Below are 19,883 nucleotides of genomic sequence, written 5' to 3' on the forward strand. Positions count from 1 at the left end.
ATTGTTAAACCTCCATGTCACAATATCAACTTTTTCAATAACTAGTAAAACATCAAGGTCAATCGTGATTCAACACTTATCAAATAACACAGTTTAGAACAGCAAATTCACATGTCTCCAAAAATATCACTGTCTCTTTAGTAGTAGTTCATAGCATTAATATTTACAGAACTTCAGCACATAGCACACACTTCACATCTCCTGCCCATGCATTCCACATCCAGTCTTTCTCCTTCCGCAAGTGCTTCTCAGGCTGACTTCACAACTGACTCCAATACATATTTTACCTTTATTACAGCATTTTAAGAAAGAATAAGAAAGTATATCATTTTAATCATTCTCAGTGGTATGGCAAAGAAGAATCCAAGTATTCATAACAAAGAAAGAGACCCACTCAAAAAATTTTACATTCAAGGAACAGAACAGTACCTTAGGCATATTTGATAAAGCAGTGTATTGCTCATCTCGTCTGATCCTGATGACAAATGTGGCTTTAAATGCTGGTTCATCAAAACAAGGAAAAGCAGATCTTGCTGCCAAGGGTTCAAACTGAGTTGCTGCAAAGTACCTAAAATGAATGCAAATCCATCCAACAGTTATTGAGCACCTACTATTCAAGGCACCCAGCCAAGTTCTAGGGATACTAAGATAAATATCATACAAGTCCAGGCATTAAAGGATATTGCAATCAACTGGGAGAGGCAGAGGTTATACAATCGACAAAGTGTTCTCAGGCTGTAAATCATGTCCAATGGTGAGAACAAAGCAGTGGGAACAAAGGGTAGGGTTCTGCCCAGTGGTAGAGACACTGTAAGAGAACCGTCAACAAAATATGAAGAGGGCCTTTAAAAATGAGGACTATTTGCAAAGGGAGAGAGGGAGGAAGGTATAGTCTAGAAAGAGCAGAAAGCACAAGCAAGGACAGAGCAGGGCATGTTCAGGGACTGGGGGTGGATGTCTGACATGGCTGGAGATGAAGCCACAGAGCTAGGTGACAGCTGGCCACTGAGGTCTTAAAAAGGTTTCTGAGCAAAGAATAGCATGAAAGATGTTCATCCATTGCCCTTATTCATCTGTACAGACTATGACTAACACTAAACCTCAAACTCACAATCTGCACTAGAACAAAGACGCAAAAAAACCAGGCGTCCAACAGTATGCTGAGGTTCTTTACTCTCTTCAGAAGGGAATCAAAATTTTTCCTCCCCCTCCTACAACACAGCTACAACACTTGAGAATTTAACTGTAAGTCCTCAATTAAAGGTTGGTGGAAAAGCATAAATAGACAAGAAATGTAGATTTTTAATTCAGCAGAAGAATAATGTAGATCTGCATTTGGGAAATCATTCAAACATGGCCCTAGAGCAATCGGCACAAATGCGGTGCTGGTGTGCACAAATCAATATAATCAATATAGTCAATATGGTACTTAGACAACCACCACTTCGGAGATGATGGCCTTGCTTCCTTAGGGCTTAGTTTCTACTGAAAATTTTTAAAAAGCAAGAGGAAAAGAGTGTAAGATTTAAAGGCAGAAGACCCAAACTCTGCAACTTACCAGCCATGTGACTTAAGCATATCGGTGACCTACATCCCATATCCTTATTTGTGAAACTAGGATTGACGTAGGATCCCTTACCAAACATTTAGGGGTGTTGATTCTATTTCAAAATTCTATTTTGATACTAAATGACAGCCACGTTTATGCCACAAAGTCCTACACAGATGTCTATTATAAATACTAGACAGTCATAACTCTTCCTTCGTGCCCAAATAACTATTTCTTAGAGCAAACTGCAAGAATGATAGCAATCAGCATACATGAAACAACTGAAACATGTTTCTGACATTCTACCTCTTCACTCAACTCCAAAATTCTTACCCAGTTAACAGAAGATTTTGGAAGAGGGCCACAAGGGACTGGGGGTGGGGGTGGGGGGGGGGCGGAGATAAAGTCTGATGAATTCATACTATTCATATGAGAGTCTACTTAGACCATCATTTTGGATAAAAACTGGATTATAATGTTCTGAGACCAAAAAGATCTTAAAAGAGATGTTAAAAGAGATGCAATAACAACGCTCTTACATAGAAGTCCCTTTGAGAAGGCTAATTGATGATACTTACAACCTAAGCTAATTACAACCTAATCATGTATGGATGTGAGAGTTGGACTGTGAAGAAAGCTGAGTGCCAAAGAATTGATGCTTTTGAACTGTGGTGTTGGAGAAGACTCTTGAGAGTCCCTTGGACTGCAAGGAGATCCAACCAGTCCATTCTAAAGGAGATCAGCCCTGGGATTTCTTTGGAAGGACTGATGCTAAAGCTGAAACTCCAGTACTTTGGCCACCTCATGCGAAGAGTTGACTCACTGGAAAAGACTGATGCTGGGAGGGATTGGGGGCAGAAGAAGGGGATGACAGAGGATGAGATGGATGGATGGCATCACCAACTCGATGGACATTGAGTTTGAGTGAGCTCTGGGAGTTGGTGATGGACAGGGAGGCCTGGTGTGCTGCGATTCATGGGGTCGCAAAGAGTCAGACACGACTGAGCGACTGAACTGAACTGAACTGAACAACCTAAGCTGAATACCACAAAGCTTACTCTCTGATTAGTGACTGCATTTGCCTTCAGAAATACTAGCTGCAGTTTGAGCACCACCTCCAGCAGCACTGAAGACACTTATGAATTAGCTGAGGGTCAGGTAAAGGAATTCGAAGCACTGGTGATAACAATGGGTAAAGAGGTGTGAATGGGTGAAGAAGGAGGCAGGGTACCACAGCGGTTAAGAATGTGTGGTCTTTGTAGTTAAAATGACTGGACTCGAATTCCCCTCTGCTACTTGCTAGTCAAAAGATGCTGAACGAGTTATTTCTTGTGCCTCTGCTTCCTCATCTGAAAAGTGAATAAAATATAATTTCTACCCCTTCGTGAGTTTGACAGGATAAAAAACTAAACATACAGCATGCTTGCACCAGTTTCTAGCACTTCAGTTCTCAAGTAAATACGGGCTGCCGTTATCACTGGAATCCAAGAAAGTGCACATGAAGTTCATGAAGACAGGTGAGGGCTGTGAGAAAAAGAAAAAGATACCAAAACTCCCAGATCTAGGAAGAAACTGAACTACGTCATCTTGAAAATGGGGAACTGCTGGAGGATCATAAACCAAAGACCAACATGGTCAGGTCTGTGCTTCTAGAACTAGTCTGGCAGCCTATGTGAAAGAAGAGGGAAAGAGAAGGGGAGAGCTGTGGTTGGATTAGTGGTCAGAGGTCTAGTTAAGAAGATGCTTAGAGGGTTCAAGAAAACGACGCTGAGAGATGGAAGGACAAAGAAATAAAACACATCCCCACCCTAAATTTCTTTACTAGTTTGTTTAGTATCAGTTTGTTATCTAGAACCTTAAGTCTATGGTCAACAACTTCTAGATTTAACTGCAAGGTTACTGACCAGCTCCGCCTCATAGACGACACAGGTTAAAGTTCCTCTACCACAAGCAGTGTCCGTACATTTGACATTTACACACACTTTGATTTTCCAATCGATAAGGAGTATATTCCTTAGTTACTTTGTCTTGAATTATAGTTTTCAGATCCCTTGAAAGGTATAAATAATCTTTTAAACTTTTATCTTGTATCAATATATACAATTAGGTGGGGCATTCATTTTATGGAACCAGTAAGTAAATAAATTTATATATGTTTTCTGGAACAGCAGAGTTTGAGAAAATACTCTATTTCTTAATTGTAAGCATCTGTCTTCCATTTCTCTAGCATTTTTCACCACTCAATCCAGCCCATAGCAAGAGTCAACAAGTGACAATATCCAAGACCACCACTCTTCCCATTACATATAGGCGGGCCCAAGAGAACCCAATGGCAATAATCTGAATGGAAGACATGACTAGGGGATTTATTCAAAGATTTGCCACATACTAAGAACACTGTTTCTATATATATCCTATAATTCCTAGAGGATGATGGAGATTATAGAAGGAGAAGTAAAGCCAAGAAGCCCCAAGCTACCACTGCAACTTAAATTTGCTTTTTATGTCAGATCTCACGGTGAGAGCCAGTAGGCCATTTATTTTTAAAACATTACATTAAGGGGAAAGAGAAAAATTACTTATCTGAATAGGAGTAAAGATTTTGCTTATCTTTTTCTCTATTTAAGAAGGACCAAAACACTTTAGATTTAAAATATTCATCTATTCTTCTCAACATATCAACATGCATTAGCCAAATGGCCAGCATCAGTAATTCACTGGTTTGCAAAGGAATATGAGAGAATGCTCCAAAGCATTAGGCAGATCTGACAAGGAATGTGGACATGTAAGAGAAATGTCATTACTGCTACTGAAGAATGACCTGTATGCACCTGTGCTCCGCATCCTTCCAGAAATTCAAGCTGTATCTCTGAACACTAAGGTTAAACAATGTTAAAGAATGTTGTTGTTGTTCAGTCTCCCAGTCGTGTCTGACTCTTTGTGACCCCCATGGACTGCAGCGTGCCAAAGAACAAAATATGTGGTCTAAATGGGGAGTCTAGGAATTTTATGTTTTAAGTCTCTTTTTTAAAATTAAAATTCTCTCTAAAATTTCTTTCTTAAAACGGCAAAACCAATACAATATTGTAAAGTTAAAAAATAAAAAAAAGAAAAATTAAAAAAAAAAGAAAAGTAGACTAATCATATAAATATTAAAGAGTGAAAAAACTGACTTGATACAGTGTGCACTTAGGGTTGGGATGATTCATTTCAGGTTGATTTGTGTTCTTACATTGTTATATATTAAATATTTTTCCTTTTTATAAATTAAAAAAAATTTCCATCATAAATCCAAAATAAAGTGGCACTAAAAAAATAAATAAAGCAGCAAAAATTAAAGATGCTAAAAGTGATATATATCATATATGTGTAAGTTTACAGCACTTAATGCTTCCTTTCTCTATCTCAGTAAGCACCTCCTAAAAGTTCCACATAACAGCAAAATAAGTCTTAAGGGATAATCAATATTTTCCACTCTGCTTCACATAGAGACCTTCTAAGGGGACAAAAACTAGATTCATAAGATATGAAAAGCTCAAGATAATGTAAGTTCTTGCAACTGAGAATGTAACTGATATAATCTTTAGCCATTTCCTTCCGTCAGCAAGCCCCTACCTCCACCATGACACATGACATATGTCATGATATCCGCTCAGGGTTTTGACTGAAAGAGGAGTAGTAGTGATAGTTGCTCGGTAGTGTCTGACTCTTTGTGAGCCCATGGACTGTAACCCACCAGGCTCCTCTGTCCATGGGATTCTCCAGGCAAGAATACTGGAGTAGGTTGCCGTTCCCTTCTCCAGATGATCTTCCCCACCCAGGGATCAAACCCAGGTCTCCTGCATTGCAGGCAGACTCTTTACCGTCTGAGCTACAGTATACTCTTTCAAATCACCATTCTATTATTTTGCACCTAATCTCTTAAAAAATAATAATAATAATAATTGCAGTCAATGTCACTGATGTGGGCAAAGAGATCCATATTGCAGAAGTCATCAGAGAGCAAAGAAGCAGAATCACTGAAGAGGGCTACATACTTTTTCTCATTACTTTCGTCTCTGTAGGAGATGCCATAAAACCCATAGTAAGAACTAGATATGTTTGCCGAATACTCGATCTTCAAGGTATAATTGTGCCCTTCAAGCAGGGTCTCGGGGGCAACAATGGCGATCTGTTCATGCAGTGGGTACTCCAGGACGTCAACTTCTTTTTCCTGGCTTGAAACTGCGGTCATCAAGGTCACTCTGGAAATGTTGTGGCCTGTGCTGTGAAGAACGATGTTCCACGTGGCCTGAAGGGCCTGAAGCAAAATCGTCACGGAACCCCTGAACGTCATCGAGGTGAGGTTTGGGTGGAGGGTCAGGTCATAGTGCACTGGCGTAACGGCAGTGGGCAGCCTGATTTGGGCCCACGGAAACAACTTTCCATTTGTTGCGATGGGCTGAGTCGGTTCCACGGGTCGGTTTTTTTTATGGCAGCCTTCTTTGGTAAAGGTACACCTGGGCAGGAAGTAAATCGCCACGATTAAAGCAACAGCAAGTAGGATGATGAAAGCACAGACCCCTATGGTCCTAGCAGAGGGCACTGGGCAAGTCCCATCCGAGTTCTGCCGGTAGCCCACCGCGCTGTTTCGGAGGCCCGAGCTCCTGTTCATGAAGGACATGCCCAGAAGCTTTGCAGACGACTCGTAGTCCTCTTCGTCCTCATCCAGCTCATGCTCACCGAGGCCCCGCACAAGCAGTCGTGAACCCCGGGGCTCGTATTCCACCTCATCAGGCTCCAGAGGATGTAAACAGGGCTCTTTGGCTAAATCCACCACATCTGGTTCTTCCTCAAACATGCTGTTTTCAATCATATTCCTGGGGAGCTGAAGCCGATCTAAAAAAAAAAAAAAACAAACACCAAAACATAAGGACCAGGCACAGAGTTAGGGGAGATAGGGCATAATAAAAGGTCTACTAGCAAGGCCACATTTAATCTAAGGATTTTTTTTTAAATCACTGAGACTTATTTCTATTTCAGAGCTACTGAATTAGATGACGCTTATAATATTCTGGTATTATTCATTAAAAACTCAATTATAGGTAACAACATATCACAGTAATGAAATAAGAAAGCTAAATACACAGGCTAGTATCAAAAAAAAAAAAAGACAGCTGAGATTAAATACTGATTTCTTTAATACACTCCTACCCAACAACCTGGGCCCTTGTCCTGAGGGAACACGGAAGCCTGGGGTGCTGCAGTCCATGGGGTCGCAAAGAGTCAGACAAGAGTTAGCGACTGAATGACAACAAGTCTGAGCAGCACTGGTCCAAGGCTTCTTCATGGTCAGATCCCGGCAGCACTGGACACAGCATCCCGGCGTGTGCTCTGGCCACCCCAGACTGCTCACTCATCTGAGACGAGCCAGGCGGCTCTTCTATTTCATCCTCCATGTCTGTTTTCCTTGCTGGTCCCTTTGCCTGTACTGTCAGCATTTCCCCCACCCTAGTCCACCGAGTGAACACCTGTTATTCCACAGCTCATCTTAACTTGCTACAGTGAAAATTAAGGAAAAGTTATTTTCTTGTTTTTCCCTTTCTCTTTATTACCTTTCAAAAATACATTTTCATTTCATCTTGCTCCTCTCACTTTTGGGGGGGCATAGAGACCCCCGTGAGGTTGCCTTTTCCTATCTCCTCTCCATCCCCAAATTTATAAAACCTATGCTACTTTTAGTCAAGGCTATGGTTTTTCCAGTGGTCATGTATGGACGTGAGAGTTGGACTATAAAGAAAGCTGAACACTGAAGAATTGATGCTTTTGAACTGTGGTGTTGGAGAAGACTCTTGAGTCCCTTGGAGGGCAAGGAGATCCAACCAGTCCATCTAAAGGAAATCAGTCCTGGGTGTTCACTGGAAGGACTGATGAAGCTGAAGCTCCAATACTTTATTCACCTGATGTGAAGAGCTGACTCACTGGAAAAAGACCCTAATGCTGGGAAAGGTTGAAGGCAAGAGAAAAAGGGGATGACAGAGGATGAGATGGTTGGATGGCATCACCGACTTCATGGACATGAGTTTGGGTAAGCTCCGGGAGTTGGTGATGGACAGGGAGGCCTGGCGTGCTGCGGTCCACAGGGTCGCAAAGAGTCAGACACAACCGAGCGACTGAACTGACTGACTGATGCTACTTTTATAGTTTTCTTTGAATAAAACTTTTAATCACTTTCTAGGTGTATGGGTTCAGCAATCTGCCAACTACCCATCTCATATGAATGATCTAGAAATGGAAAAAAGGTGACAGTTATAACATTCTGCTTTGGGAATTTAACCTCCTAAACATCCTTCAGTGCTCCAACTTCTTGTGACATAATTGTGTTTTGTTTTATAGCTGATTGTGTTTGAGACTCACGGACTTCATTAACAGAGCGAATATTACCATAATGGAACTCAAAAACTTTTTTGTAAAACTTTTAATAAAATCTCAGTAGTTAGAAATTTTCTGTGGTAGTTTTTTTTTAATTAATTATTTTAATTAGAGGATAGCTACAATATTGTGGCGGTTTTTGCCATACATCAACATGAATCAGCCACGGGTGAACACGTGTCCTCCTATCCTGAACCCCCCTCCCACCTCCTGTGGTCGTTTTAAGTACCTGGTACAGTGGTGCAGATTGGTTGCTTCATTTGCTTTTTCATTAAAAGGTCATTCTGACTTTTTTATCTCCTATGGAATGATGATGTTCTCTTAGGCATTTGCCCACATGTTCTCTCAGGCCTAATGCAGACAACCATGGGGTCTGAGCTGCTGCTAAGTCACTTCAGTCGTGTCCAACTCTGTGCGACCCCATAGACGGCAGCCCACCAGGCTCCGCCGTCCCTGGGATTCTCCAGGTAAGAACACTGGAGCAGTACAGTTTAATTTAATAAATTTCTAAACTAACTGTAAATATCAGTTCAGTCAGTTCAGTTCAGTCGCTCAGTTGTGTCCGACTCTTTGTGACCCCATGAATCACAGCACGCCAGGCCTCCCTGTGCATCACCAACTCCCGGAGTTCACTCAGACTCATGTCCATTGAGTCAGTGATGCCATCCAGCCATCTCATCCTCTGTCGTCCCCTTCTCCTCCTGCCCCCAATCCCTCCCAGCATCAGAGTCTTTTCCAATGAGTCAACTCTTCGCATGAGGTGGCCAAAGTACTGGAGTTTCAGCTTTAGCATCATTCCTTCCAAAGAAATCCCAGGGCTGATCTCCTTCAGAATGGACTGGTTGGATCTCCTTGCAGTCCAAGGGACTCTCATGTATAGTCTCAGCTTAATAATTTAGAGCATTCCCATGCCTGAAGTCCACCCCCCGAGAACTTCATCTTTGTGTCTTTGATTCCTCAGCCATGCCCTGTTTAAAGCCAAGGGGTATCCTGCAGTCTGACCATTTTAGCATCTCCTGTCTGCACTTCATTAACTTCCAATCTTTTGAGTGGGGCTTAGTCAGATGCCTGCCCACATCCAGATAATCTAATTTAATTATTTATCACCCAATCAGATTAATATCTATGTGGAATTTTAAACTTTCAGAAATAGAGCACACCACCTCATCTGCCATATTTTTACTGCATATTAGAAGCAAACTTTTGTATGCATGTACAATCATATCAAGTTAAATATATCAAACCAAGGAAAAATACTTTTATTACAGGTAGCCCATGAAGACTGTACTTCCGAGCCTATTTAAGAAATCTTGCTTTGGGTTCTTAAGTGAGTACACTTTGATCTCAGCATTAAAATTTGAGGGTAACACATGACTACCCGTTGCTCTAAAGGGATTTTTTTTGTATTTAAAGAAGGGAGCCTAAAGAAACAGGAAATTTTCTAAAACTTCTTAAATCTACATACACAAGCTATCTATAAGCCCAAGGCAAAGAAGGTCCTAGTTGAACTATTTCAGTTTCAAACAACATAGGCCCACGTGGTTATGATCTAAGAAAATGGAAGATATTTCTTTTCATCAGATACTGCGAACTGGTGCTCCCGTGGACCAGCACCAATCTGAAAACTGTTTGTTATCCATCTGCAATAGGCCACATGAAGAATATTGATATTTTAAAACTTTTTTAGCAGATTTACAGTAATGTTACATTTAACAAGTTCAGTAATTTAAAAATGGAGCGTATATTTTTTCGATTTTCCAATGATTCATTTTTTATATGATATACAATTTCTACAACAGATTAAAAATTAAAAACCAAAAAACCAGGAATCTTGATTCTCCAGCTCAGGTCATATGAGAAGCAATGGGCTGGACTATCAGCATTACTGGTAACTCAGGTGGATACAAAGTTAACAACTATGACAGGAGCAGTGGAAGTGAAAAAGAGGGAAAAATGGATGAAAAGTCACGTTAAAGAGTGAGAATACACAGGAACTGATGCTCTGCTGGGCTGGATGATGGAGATAGAAGGATGATGGAGATAGGCCTGCAGAAGGAAGTTTATGTCAACCGCCTATGCACATTCTGGCTTGGATAATGAAGAGGGAATGCCAGTCACTGAGATGAGAACACAGGCTTCATATTCCCCTGTTGGTTTTCTGGGGGGAAGGGGGGGAAGGGAACATCAAGAATGGAGTTACGAGATGGCATCTGGTATGGGACATGACATACTTATCTGACAGAGAGCCAAGTGGAGACGATTGCGTAATAGCATATTATAGCAGTAAAGGGGCTTCCCAGGTGGCTCAGTGGTAAAGCATCCACCTGCCAGTGCAGGAGACGCGGGGGGTTTGATCCCTGGTGTGGGAAGATCCCCTGGAGGAGGAAATGGCAACTCACGCCAGTATTCTTGCCTGGAGAATCCCAAGGACAGTTCATAGGGTCGCAGAGTCACACACAGCTGAGCACACACGCATGCAAAGCACTGAAAGCCTCACTGTAAGACAGAGCTTCAAACCCTGGCTCTTCCACTGACTGCTTGATCTTAAACAGGTTACCAAACATCCCTGAGTTTCAATTTCCTCACCTATAAATATGGAAAACAGTACTACTTTGTAAGTCTGTTACAAGGATTATGTTATGTGGGCCTGGACTCAAAAGAAGGATCTGGGTGGAAGATTCAGGTTTCAGAATTAGCTGTGTTTATTTAACTGAGGATTAAAATCATGCAGATAGATGAGACTCCTGAAGGGAAGTAAGCATCAGAGAGCGTTACTATTTGAGAGAGGCCGCAGAGGAGGAGAAGTACCAGAGGCAGGAAAATCAGGACAGTAAAAAGCAAAGGAAGAGTCCATGAAGAAGGAAGCGGCTGGTGTTGAATGCCTTAGGAAGGTCACATACAATGAAGCCAAAGAGAGGCCACTAGATCTGGCAACCCGCGAACCAGTGACTTTTTATGAGGTGACTTCAGAGGAGCCGGGCAAGTGAAAGCCTGACTTCAGAGGCCCAAATAAAGAAGGGAAAGTTAACAAAGCCAGGTAGTAAGTGCTGCAGGCAGTTCTTTTGAGCACACAGCTGTACATCAAGAAAGAAACACAAGGTCAAACTAAAAGAAAACTGGCATACAGAAGTGTTAAATCCATTTGCTTTTGTTTGTTGGCCTGTGTCTAAGGTGGAAGTAACCTACGTGTGTATTTGCACATCTATGTGCATTTTACCATAATTAGAAATAAAAAGCAAGTGAAAACTTTTTTTAAAAAAAGAAAGGGAGAGCAGATGGTTAATCCAGGGTTAAACATGTAGGGAGGATGTGGTGAGAGACAAAGGGGAAAATACACAAAGAGTAAGTGATTAACCGAGGTGTTCAATTTAGAAAACAGGACAGAAAGCAAAGCTACGGCAAACGACATGGTCAAGAGTCAAATAAAAGGAGCAAACTTCCCACAGACATTAATCCCTTTAAATTGCTATCACATTTTCTGAGAAAATGAAGTTTTAAAGGATGTATTTTCAAATCAACAAGCCAAAACAACTTTAAAAGAATAAACCTAATCTAAATTAAGGCTTGTTGGGCAGATACAAGAATTGGTATATTCAATTAGGTACTACAGCAACGTGCGATATTCAAACTAGGCCCTAACAATGAAGGATTATTCTTCTTCTGAGGCCCTTATGACATATTTAAATAGAGGGAAAAGCTCCATGTGTGAGACAGCATTTATATCTTCTAGATGATTTCTAAATGGAAACCATTCAATTTCTGAAAAAGATAGCTAATTATCAACTAAAGTAACTATTTCTCTAATGAGCAGTCCTTTTCTATCAAAAAGAGGTTTTATTTTAAAGAAGTTTAAGGTGCAAAAGAAAATAGAAAGACTAGAATTTATAACAAAAAAAGTGATTCTTCTATACAAGTCTAATCTAGCAAAACATTACCCAACCCCCCAACCACACTCAAAGAAAACCTCTTCCCTATAACCACAAGGCCCACTTTAAGTCAGGAGTTTAGATATATCAGTCTCTCACCATTGAAGGGCAGTCATTAGCACTGTATATAAGTTTGGAAGAAGTTTTAAGTGTCCCTTTTCTGGTAACATCCTGTTTGCGTATACCACAAGGTACAAACAGTGTCATAAAACACAAACAGAGTCCGACATGCATTCCTACTTCTACCACTAATAACAGTGCATTTTCACCAACTGCACTTAATTTTTCAGTTGACAGGCCCAAGGTCACAGCCCAGGATGCAGGATCCAAGTAAGGTCATTCTCTCTTCCCTTCCCCTCACCCTCCTTGTCTCCCTTGAGAAGACAGAAGACAAGTGAATGGATAATTAGGGGTGGGAGGTGGGAAGATCAGAGAGAAATGGTCCGGTTCATGAACACCGTAAGCTCACTTTACCTATTTGGTTCCAAGAGTGACTAAGATTTATTTTGCCCTTTCATGCTACCCTGAAGTTCACTTTAATGCATGTAAAACTGCCGTGGGAGACGTCCACCTCCAGTATGACAGAGTAATTGGTCCCAGACCTTTCCTCCTCTCATAAACAACTGGACAAAATAATGCAACTATTTTCAGGTACCAGCTAAGAGACGGGGCAAGAATGTGACCTCCGGAAGAAGGAAAGGGTCATCAGGCCACATCTGCTTGGTGCTCTGCCTTGGGGGTATTTTCCTGACTGTAGTGCAGGGAGCTGGATTCCAGGCAGAGGAGGGCTGGGAGGCAGGATAGGGTCCTGGGGAGGAGGGAGTTATACAGAGGGGGCCACAGAAGTTTGTATAAGGGCTTCCTGAGAGTCTTTAACCAATGCAGGACATGTAACTACATAGGGCTTACAAAAGAGTGGCTGTATTAAGGTTAACAGAAATACGAGAGGTCAAGCGACTTAAGGTAAAGACTGGCAGTCTAACCCAGTCCAAACAAAGAGAACTCATTAACACTCTGGGCATGAAACACTAGGAAGGCTTTGCTTTAGGAGTAAAAACATACCCCAGGATAAGGCCTACTCTAGACATAGGCTAACAAAGCCTAAAACTAAGCCCTAATAGAATCCACAGCAGAAACAGAATTTGGAGGATGAGCCTTGCTAAGGTAAAGGGGCCTGGGGAAAAACCTTGAGACTTCCACAGATCAGCCATGGCAAAATATAAAGCTAAGCCTATACAAGAAGATCAGTCAGTAACTAAACCACCTACTAAAACAAAAATCAACACCCTACAAAGCCATTTTTTAAAAACACAGTATCTAAAGTAGGTAAAAACTTTAGATCAGCTATTATAAATATGTCTCAAAAAGTCAAGGACATTCTGTTTAAAAACAACAATAGAAAAGAATATATGAACAGATAGGAATCTCAAAAAATCAAAACTAGAAAAAAGAACCAAATGGGAGGGAAAAAAAAAAAAGGAAATTCTAGGACCGAAAGGTTCAATAACTAAAATGAAAAAGTCATTGAATAGATATTTTTTTCAATTTTTATCAGTATATCCAATTAACAATGCTGTGATAGTTTAAGGTGATCAGCGAAGCAACTTGGCCATAGCTATACATGTACCCAGTCTCCCCCAAACTCCCCTCCCATCCAGGCTGCCACATAACACTAAGTGGAATTGCATGTGCTAGTTGGTTGTCCATTTCAAATAGAGGTCACTGAATAGACTTAAGAGTGGATTTGAGATAGCAGAAGACAGAGTCTATGAACTTGACAGATCACTGCCAATTACAAATTTGAGGAATAAAGAGGAAAAAAGAGTTGCAGAAAAATGAACATAGCATCAGACATTTATAGGACAGTATCAGTTTAACACGTATGTATTAAGAGCCCCCCAAAAAAAGACCACGAGAATAAAAGCAGAAAAGATATCTGAAGAAATAATTGTTAAAATTGTATTGTTTCATGAAAACACTATTTTATCATATCCAAAGAGCTCATCAAACTCCCAAGACAATAAATACAAAGAAAATCATATCTAGTTTATTCATGGTTGAACTGCTGAAAATCAAAGATAACGAGAAAATCAATAAAGGGACCCCAAAACAATATGTTACATACAGGAGAAAAATAATGCAAAGAACACTAACTTCTCATCACCACAATGGGGACCAGGAGATGACAGAACATTTTTAAAGGGCTAGAGGAAAAAAAAATTCCATTCAGAATTCTCTATCTAGTGAAAAATCCTTCAAAAACAAGATAAACATATTTTCAAATAAAATGAAAGCTGACAAAGTTCTTCTCAAGAAATTACAAAAAAAACAGTACTTCAGGATGGAGGGAAACAATACCATATGGAAATTCAGGTCTTCAGGAAGGAAAGGAGGATACCAAAAATGATGAATGCTGCTGCTGCTACTGCTAAGTCCCTCAGTTGTGTCTGACTCCTAGCGACCCCATGGACTGCAGCCTACCAGGCTCCTCTGTCCATGGGATTTTCCAGGCAAGAGTACTGGAGTGGGTTGCCATTGCCTTCTCCAAAATGATGAATAAGTTACCAAAAAGTAAGTTTGTATTTTTTATTTTTCTTAAAGTTTCCTTAAAAGACTCTTTTAAACAAGAATAACATGCAAGTAGTTTTGAACAGAAATAAAAGATATGACAAGAGCATGAAAAGTGGAGAAGGTGAATAAGGAGAGTTATATTAAATTATATTTGTGAATTGAGAAGATGAAATGGATGTGTCAAGTGAGGGGTTGGAGGTGTGAAGTAGGAAGAAAAGTCAGGGGTAAAATGTGAAGTGATACGATTCTGACTATAAACAGACTTTAAAAAGTTAAGGTTGCATATTATTAGCCCTAGAATAATCAATGAAAAAATAACTTAAAACATGCATAGCAAAGAAACTAATAGAATAAATAAAACGAAGTATTAAAAAATAGCCAATTATCCAAAAGAAAGCATTAGAAGAGAAAAACAAAAAGGGACAAATGAAAACAATGGCAAAAAGGTAGACTTAAACCCACTTACATAAATAATTACATGAACTATTAATGGATTAAACAGCCAACGAAAGGGCGGAGATTGTCATATTTAAACAACCAAGATTGAACTATACACTGTCTATAAGAGATGAATTAAAAATTAAAAGACAAATAGGTTAACAAAATAGAATGAAATTTATAATGATAAAAGGAGAAATTTATCAGAATAAGATACCATTCTTAAACATACATGTACATAATAATAAAGCTTCAAAATTCATAAACAGAGAGTGGCAAAACTCAAGAGCAAAACAAAAACATTCACAACTGTAACTGGAGATTTTATCATTTCTCTTCATACTAGTTAGAACAAGTAGGCAACAAATAAGTAAAGCAACAGGATATGTGAAAGATGCTATCAACCAACGTGGCCTAATTGACATTTACAGAACATTATACCAAATAACTACAGAATACATGAGTCACTTACCAAGATGGATCACATGCTGGGCCATAAATCTCAATAAATTTCAAAAGACTAAACTAGTCTTTTTTTAAAGACTATGTTCTCTGACCAAAAAACCAGTAATAGTAAATCCAGACAATCTCTAGACAGATATCTGGAAAATAGAAAATACACTCCTAAATAATCCAGGAGTCCAAGGTAAGCCACAAGGAATTCAGAAAATATTTAAAGTAAAAACACAACTTGTTAAAATGTGAGAGAAATTTACTGCTATATTAGAAAAAGGTTTAAAATCAATGAGCTAAGTTTCTACCCTTAAGAAGTTGGGGGGAAAGAAGCAAATTAAACCTAAGTAGAAACCTAAGGAGAAACAATAAAGGGCAGAGCTCAATGAACTAGAAAACAGAGTCACAACATAAAGTCAAACAAAACACACTGGTGGAGGGCAAGGAAGCAGTGTTACTGGCTGTAATTCATATTCTCCCAGAAACTGGCCTAAAAAGCCACATATATCAAGTCCTGCTGGATCTCCAAGAGCAGTTTCTACTACTCAAAGGTCTATTTAGGCTCATTACAGAGACAGATCAGAACTGGGTCCTGAGCTAGAGACAGAGGTGCTCTTTAACAAGCCCAAAAGTCTTAGGCGTGTCCCTCTTTCAAGAAGACCTGGAAAACACAGAAATATTTAGCCAGTGATAATGCTGCTGCTGCTGCTGCTGCTAAGTCCTTTCAGTCGTGTCCGACTCTGTGCGACCCCATAGACGGCAGCCCGCCAGGCTCCCCCGTCCCTGGGATTCTCCAGGCAACAACACTGGAGTGGGTTGCCATTTCCTTCTCCAATGCATGAAAGTGAAAAGTGAAAGTGAAGTCGCTCAGTCGTGTCTGACTCTTAGCGACCCCATGGACTGCAGCCCACCAGGCTCCTCCGTCCATGGGATTTTCTAGGCAAGAGTACTGGAGTGGGGTGCCATTACCTTCAAAAATACTTATGTTCTACTCCTCGTCTTAAATAGAAACCTAGAGAATGTTTTTTTGTGTATGTGGGAGTGGGGTGGTAAAACTAAGTATTTAAAATGGATTAGAGAGCTCAGAGAAGGCAATGGCACCCCACTCCAGTACTCTTGCCTGAAAAATCCCATGGACGGAGGAGCCTGGTGGGCTGCAGTTCATGGGGTCGCTAAGAGTCAGATACGACTGAGCGATTTCACTTTCACTTTTCACTTTCATGCACTGGAGAAGAAAATGGCAACCCACTCCAGTGTTCTTGCCTGGAGAATCCCAGGGATGGGGGAGCCTGGTGGGCTGCCGTCTATGGGGTCGCACAGAGTCAGACACGACTGATGCGACTTAGCAGCAGCAGCAGCAGCAGCAGCAGAGAGCTACTTCTTAAAAGAAAGGGGCTTCCCAGGTGGTACATGATAAAGAATCTGCCCAAGAATACAAGTGAACCCCCTTTTTAAGTTTCCATTTAAAATTTTAGCTGAGTACTTTCTCAATAGGAAAAATGCCATGGGTGGGGGAGGGTGGGGGGGGGTGGGGAAAGAGGCCTCATTTTTAAGCATTGGATTTAAAGTGCTGACTTCATTTAGGGTAACGACAACCTTGACTCTCATTATGCAGAAACACAACCATCTAGCAGTAGTTCAGGTTTCAGCTCTGTGAAAGGAATCTACATAGCTAGCACCTTTGTTCTAAATCTCAGTGACCCGATGCCCAAAACTATATATAAACTCAGTCGGTCCTTGGCGCTAAGCCACGCTTCCACAAATCCTGGAAGCACACGCAGCCCCGTGCACAGGGCCTGCTCCGCCTCTGACCCACAGTGAGACCATGGCATGTTGCAAACATCTCAGTTTCCCTCAAGCACGCATGGCTTCTGTGGCCACTTCATCTTTGTATCCATACCCCACCCTCCTCACTCTCCTCACCCACAAGCCTTTCTTTTCCCCGCCCTCTTTAAGACACTAGTCCAGTGTAATCTTTTCAAATCCCTAGGTTTTCAGCTTTTTAAAATCAATTCAACCATTGCTGGAACAAATGTCCTACTCTGACCCGTTCCACTACTCTCCCTAAAACAGTTCCATTCCATCGCTCAGTCCTGTCCGACTCTTTTCGACCCCATGGACTACAGCACTCCAGGCCTCCCTGTTCATTACCAACTCCCAGAGTTTATTCAAACTCCTGTCCATTGAGTCAGTGATGCCATCCAACCATCTCATCTTCTGTCGTCCCCTTCTCCTCCCACCTTCAATCTTTCCCCACATCAGGGTCTTTTCCAGTGAGTCAGCTCTTTGCATCAGGTGGCCAAAGTATTGTTTGTACACCATAAAAATTAAGATGCCTAACTCTTCTCTTGGGATGAAAAGGTTAGAAGGACTGCAATAATAACATACTTAAATGAGCCCTGAAAAAGTGAAGCCAGTGAGTCTTCCACCGATATTACTTTCTCCCAGTAGGGTAACTCCTTGGACAATCTAGGAAAAGCAACTTGATTTATAGCAAACTTGACATTATCTAGTCATCATTCTAAAGCAATCCTGCCAACCTGGAGGATGTCCCAGGACAGGCTTGCTTGGTTCCACTGTCTATGGCGCTTTATTTATAATTAGATTGTGCAGTGTTAATTATGCTGGCTGCCCTGCCAATGTTCTACAGAGACTACAGGGAGAGATCAAAACAATCATTCCTGAATTATGAGTCACTGTACCCTCTCCAACTACACACTGCTGCTGCTGCTGCTAAGTCGCTTCAGTCGTGTCCGACTCTGTGCGACCCCATAGATGGCAGCCCACCAGGCTCCCCCGTCCCTGGGATTCTCCAGGCAAGAACACTGGAGTGGGTTGCCATTTCCATCTCCAATGCATGAAAGTGAAAAGTGAAAGTGAAGTCCCTCAATTGTGTCCGACTCTTAGCAACCTCATAGACTGCAGCCTACGAGGCTCCTCCGTCCATGGGATTTTCTAGGCAAGAGTACTAGAGTGGGGTGCCATTGCCTTCTCTGCTACACACTGCTGGAAGCCCTCAAACCTGGCAGATGGAAGCTGTGCACACTACTTGTGCACACTACATGTGCACACATGCTTATCTAGCTCTCACATTTAGGATGAGTTCCAATACGTGTTACCTATACTTTCCAAAATACATTTTAATCCTGGCAACTTTTTGCCTATCAAAGGATTAGAGGTTGAGAAAGAGACAGTTTAGAAAATTTTCAAGGCCTGGTTTATCCCATAGAGAAGAGAATTTCTGTGTCAGTAAACTATAATTTAAAATTTTGCTTCACACTTAGATAATTGCTCCAGGGAGGGGCTCTTATCTCATTCACCTTTGTGTGCCTGGTGCCTACCAGGGCAGAAGCCTGCAATAAGCTTGAAATCAAAGTAGCAATACCCAACACATTAAAATGAAGTATTAATTAAAATCACGTTCATTTTCACTCATAAAATCTTTGAGAGCTGAAGCTTGGAATAAAACAAGGTTAACATGCTAGCTATGAGGTTAAGAAAGTTCTTCTAACACCTGCTCTGAGGCTGGGTTTAGTACTATTTCAGTGATTATTAGCTGTGAGTCATTGCAATTCATTTTTACTGGACACTGATTCTTCAGACTACATTTCCTCTTCTTTCCTCAAAGCCAGCATATAATTTAAATCAATTGTGGTTTAGGAGGCATAAAGTATAGTGAAGAGAAATTGGAGGTTCTAATTCTGATTCCATCACTTGATGTGTGTTGGAACCTCAGTTTCCTCACTGTTAAAATGGGAATAATAACTGCTCTGTCTGCTTTATCATAGGGGTCAAATAAGGTAAGTGGGTCGACAACACTTTGCAAATTATTTAATGCTGTATTAATAGTCTATTGCTAATATACTACCTTGGAGAAGGAAATGGCAACCCAGTATTTTTGCCTGGGAAATCCCATGGACAGAGGCGCCTGACAGGCTACAGTCCAGGAGGTCGCAAAGAGTCAGACACAACTTAATGACTGAACAACAACAATGTATTACCTAACTAGGGTAGGAATTTCAAAATCATAAGCAAATAAATGGATCTTCTACCTTTTAGTCAAGCACACTAGTATTTCTCTTTAAGATCCACCAATATAATTTCCTCCCTCGCATCTTTTATTATAAAATATGATGCTTAAATGTCATTACAGTATATATTAGTAAATAAATTCATAAAATAAGAAGAGTCTAGAAACCTCATGCTGACCTTGATGTCAATTAGGCTCAGCAACAGCAATGTCCATGGCAGACTTCAGCCAGTGTGGAACAGGATAACTTTAGATTATTATATCTGATTCTCAAAGACTTTAATACACAGGTTTTACATTTTTAAGGCATCTAGCTCCTAAAATATTTGCCAAATAGCTGCCTTGATTGTAAAGACACTACAACTCTTCCCAAAATATCCTTAGGGATTAAGTGTATCTAAAAGCCACACTCATTTGCTATAAATGCACTTACACAATAAAACTCAGATATCCAATGACCGTTACAATTGCTAAGAAGACAATTTAAACTTATATAATGCTCAAC

General features: G+C 40.7%; 1 protein-coding gene across 4 annotated transcripts in view; it reads right to left on the minus strand.

Annotated features, from left to right (window-relative positions):
- The window catches only part of LOC102393847 (leucyl and cystinyl aminopeptidase), a 104,185-nt gene that overhangs the window by 55,449 nt on the left and 28,853 nt on the right, over nucleotides 1-19,883 (minus strand). For all 4 annotated transcript variants that reach the window (XM_006064453.4, XM_044947285.2, XM_006064452.4 and 1 more), the window contains 2 exons: nucleotides 5,587-6,427; nucleotides 430-568 (listed from right to left, as the gene is read on the minus strand). In XM_006064453.4, coding sequence (XP_006064515.1) covers nucleotides 430-568; nucleotides 5,587-6,404 — 957 coding nt within the window. In that variant the 5' untranslated portion in view covers nucleotides 6,405-6,427. The remainder of the gene's footprint in view (nucleotides 1-429; nucleotides 569-5,586; nucleotides 6,428-19,883) is intronic.

This window comes from Bubalus bubalis, chromosome 9 (genome assembly GCF_019923935.1).
Source record: "Bubalus bubalis isolate 160015118507 breed Murrah chromosome 9, NDDB_SH_1, whole genome shotgun sequence".
In the NCBI taxonomy this organism is placed as follows: Eukaryota; Metazoa; Chordata; class Mammalia; order Artiodactyla; family Bovidae; genus Bubalus; species Bubalus bubalis.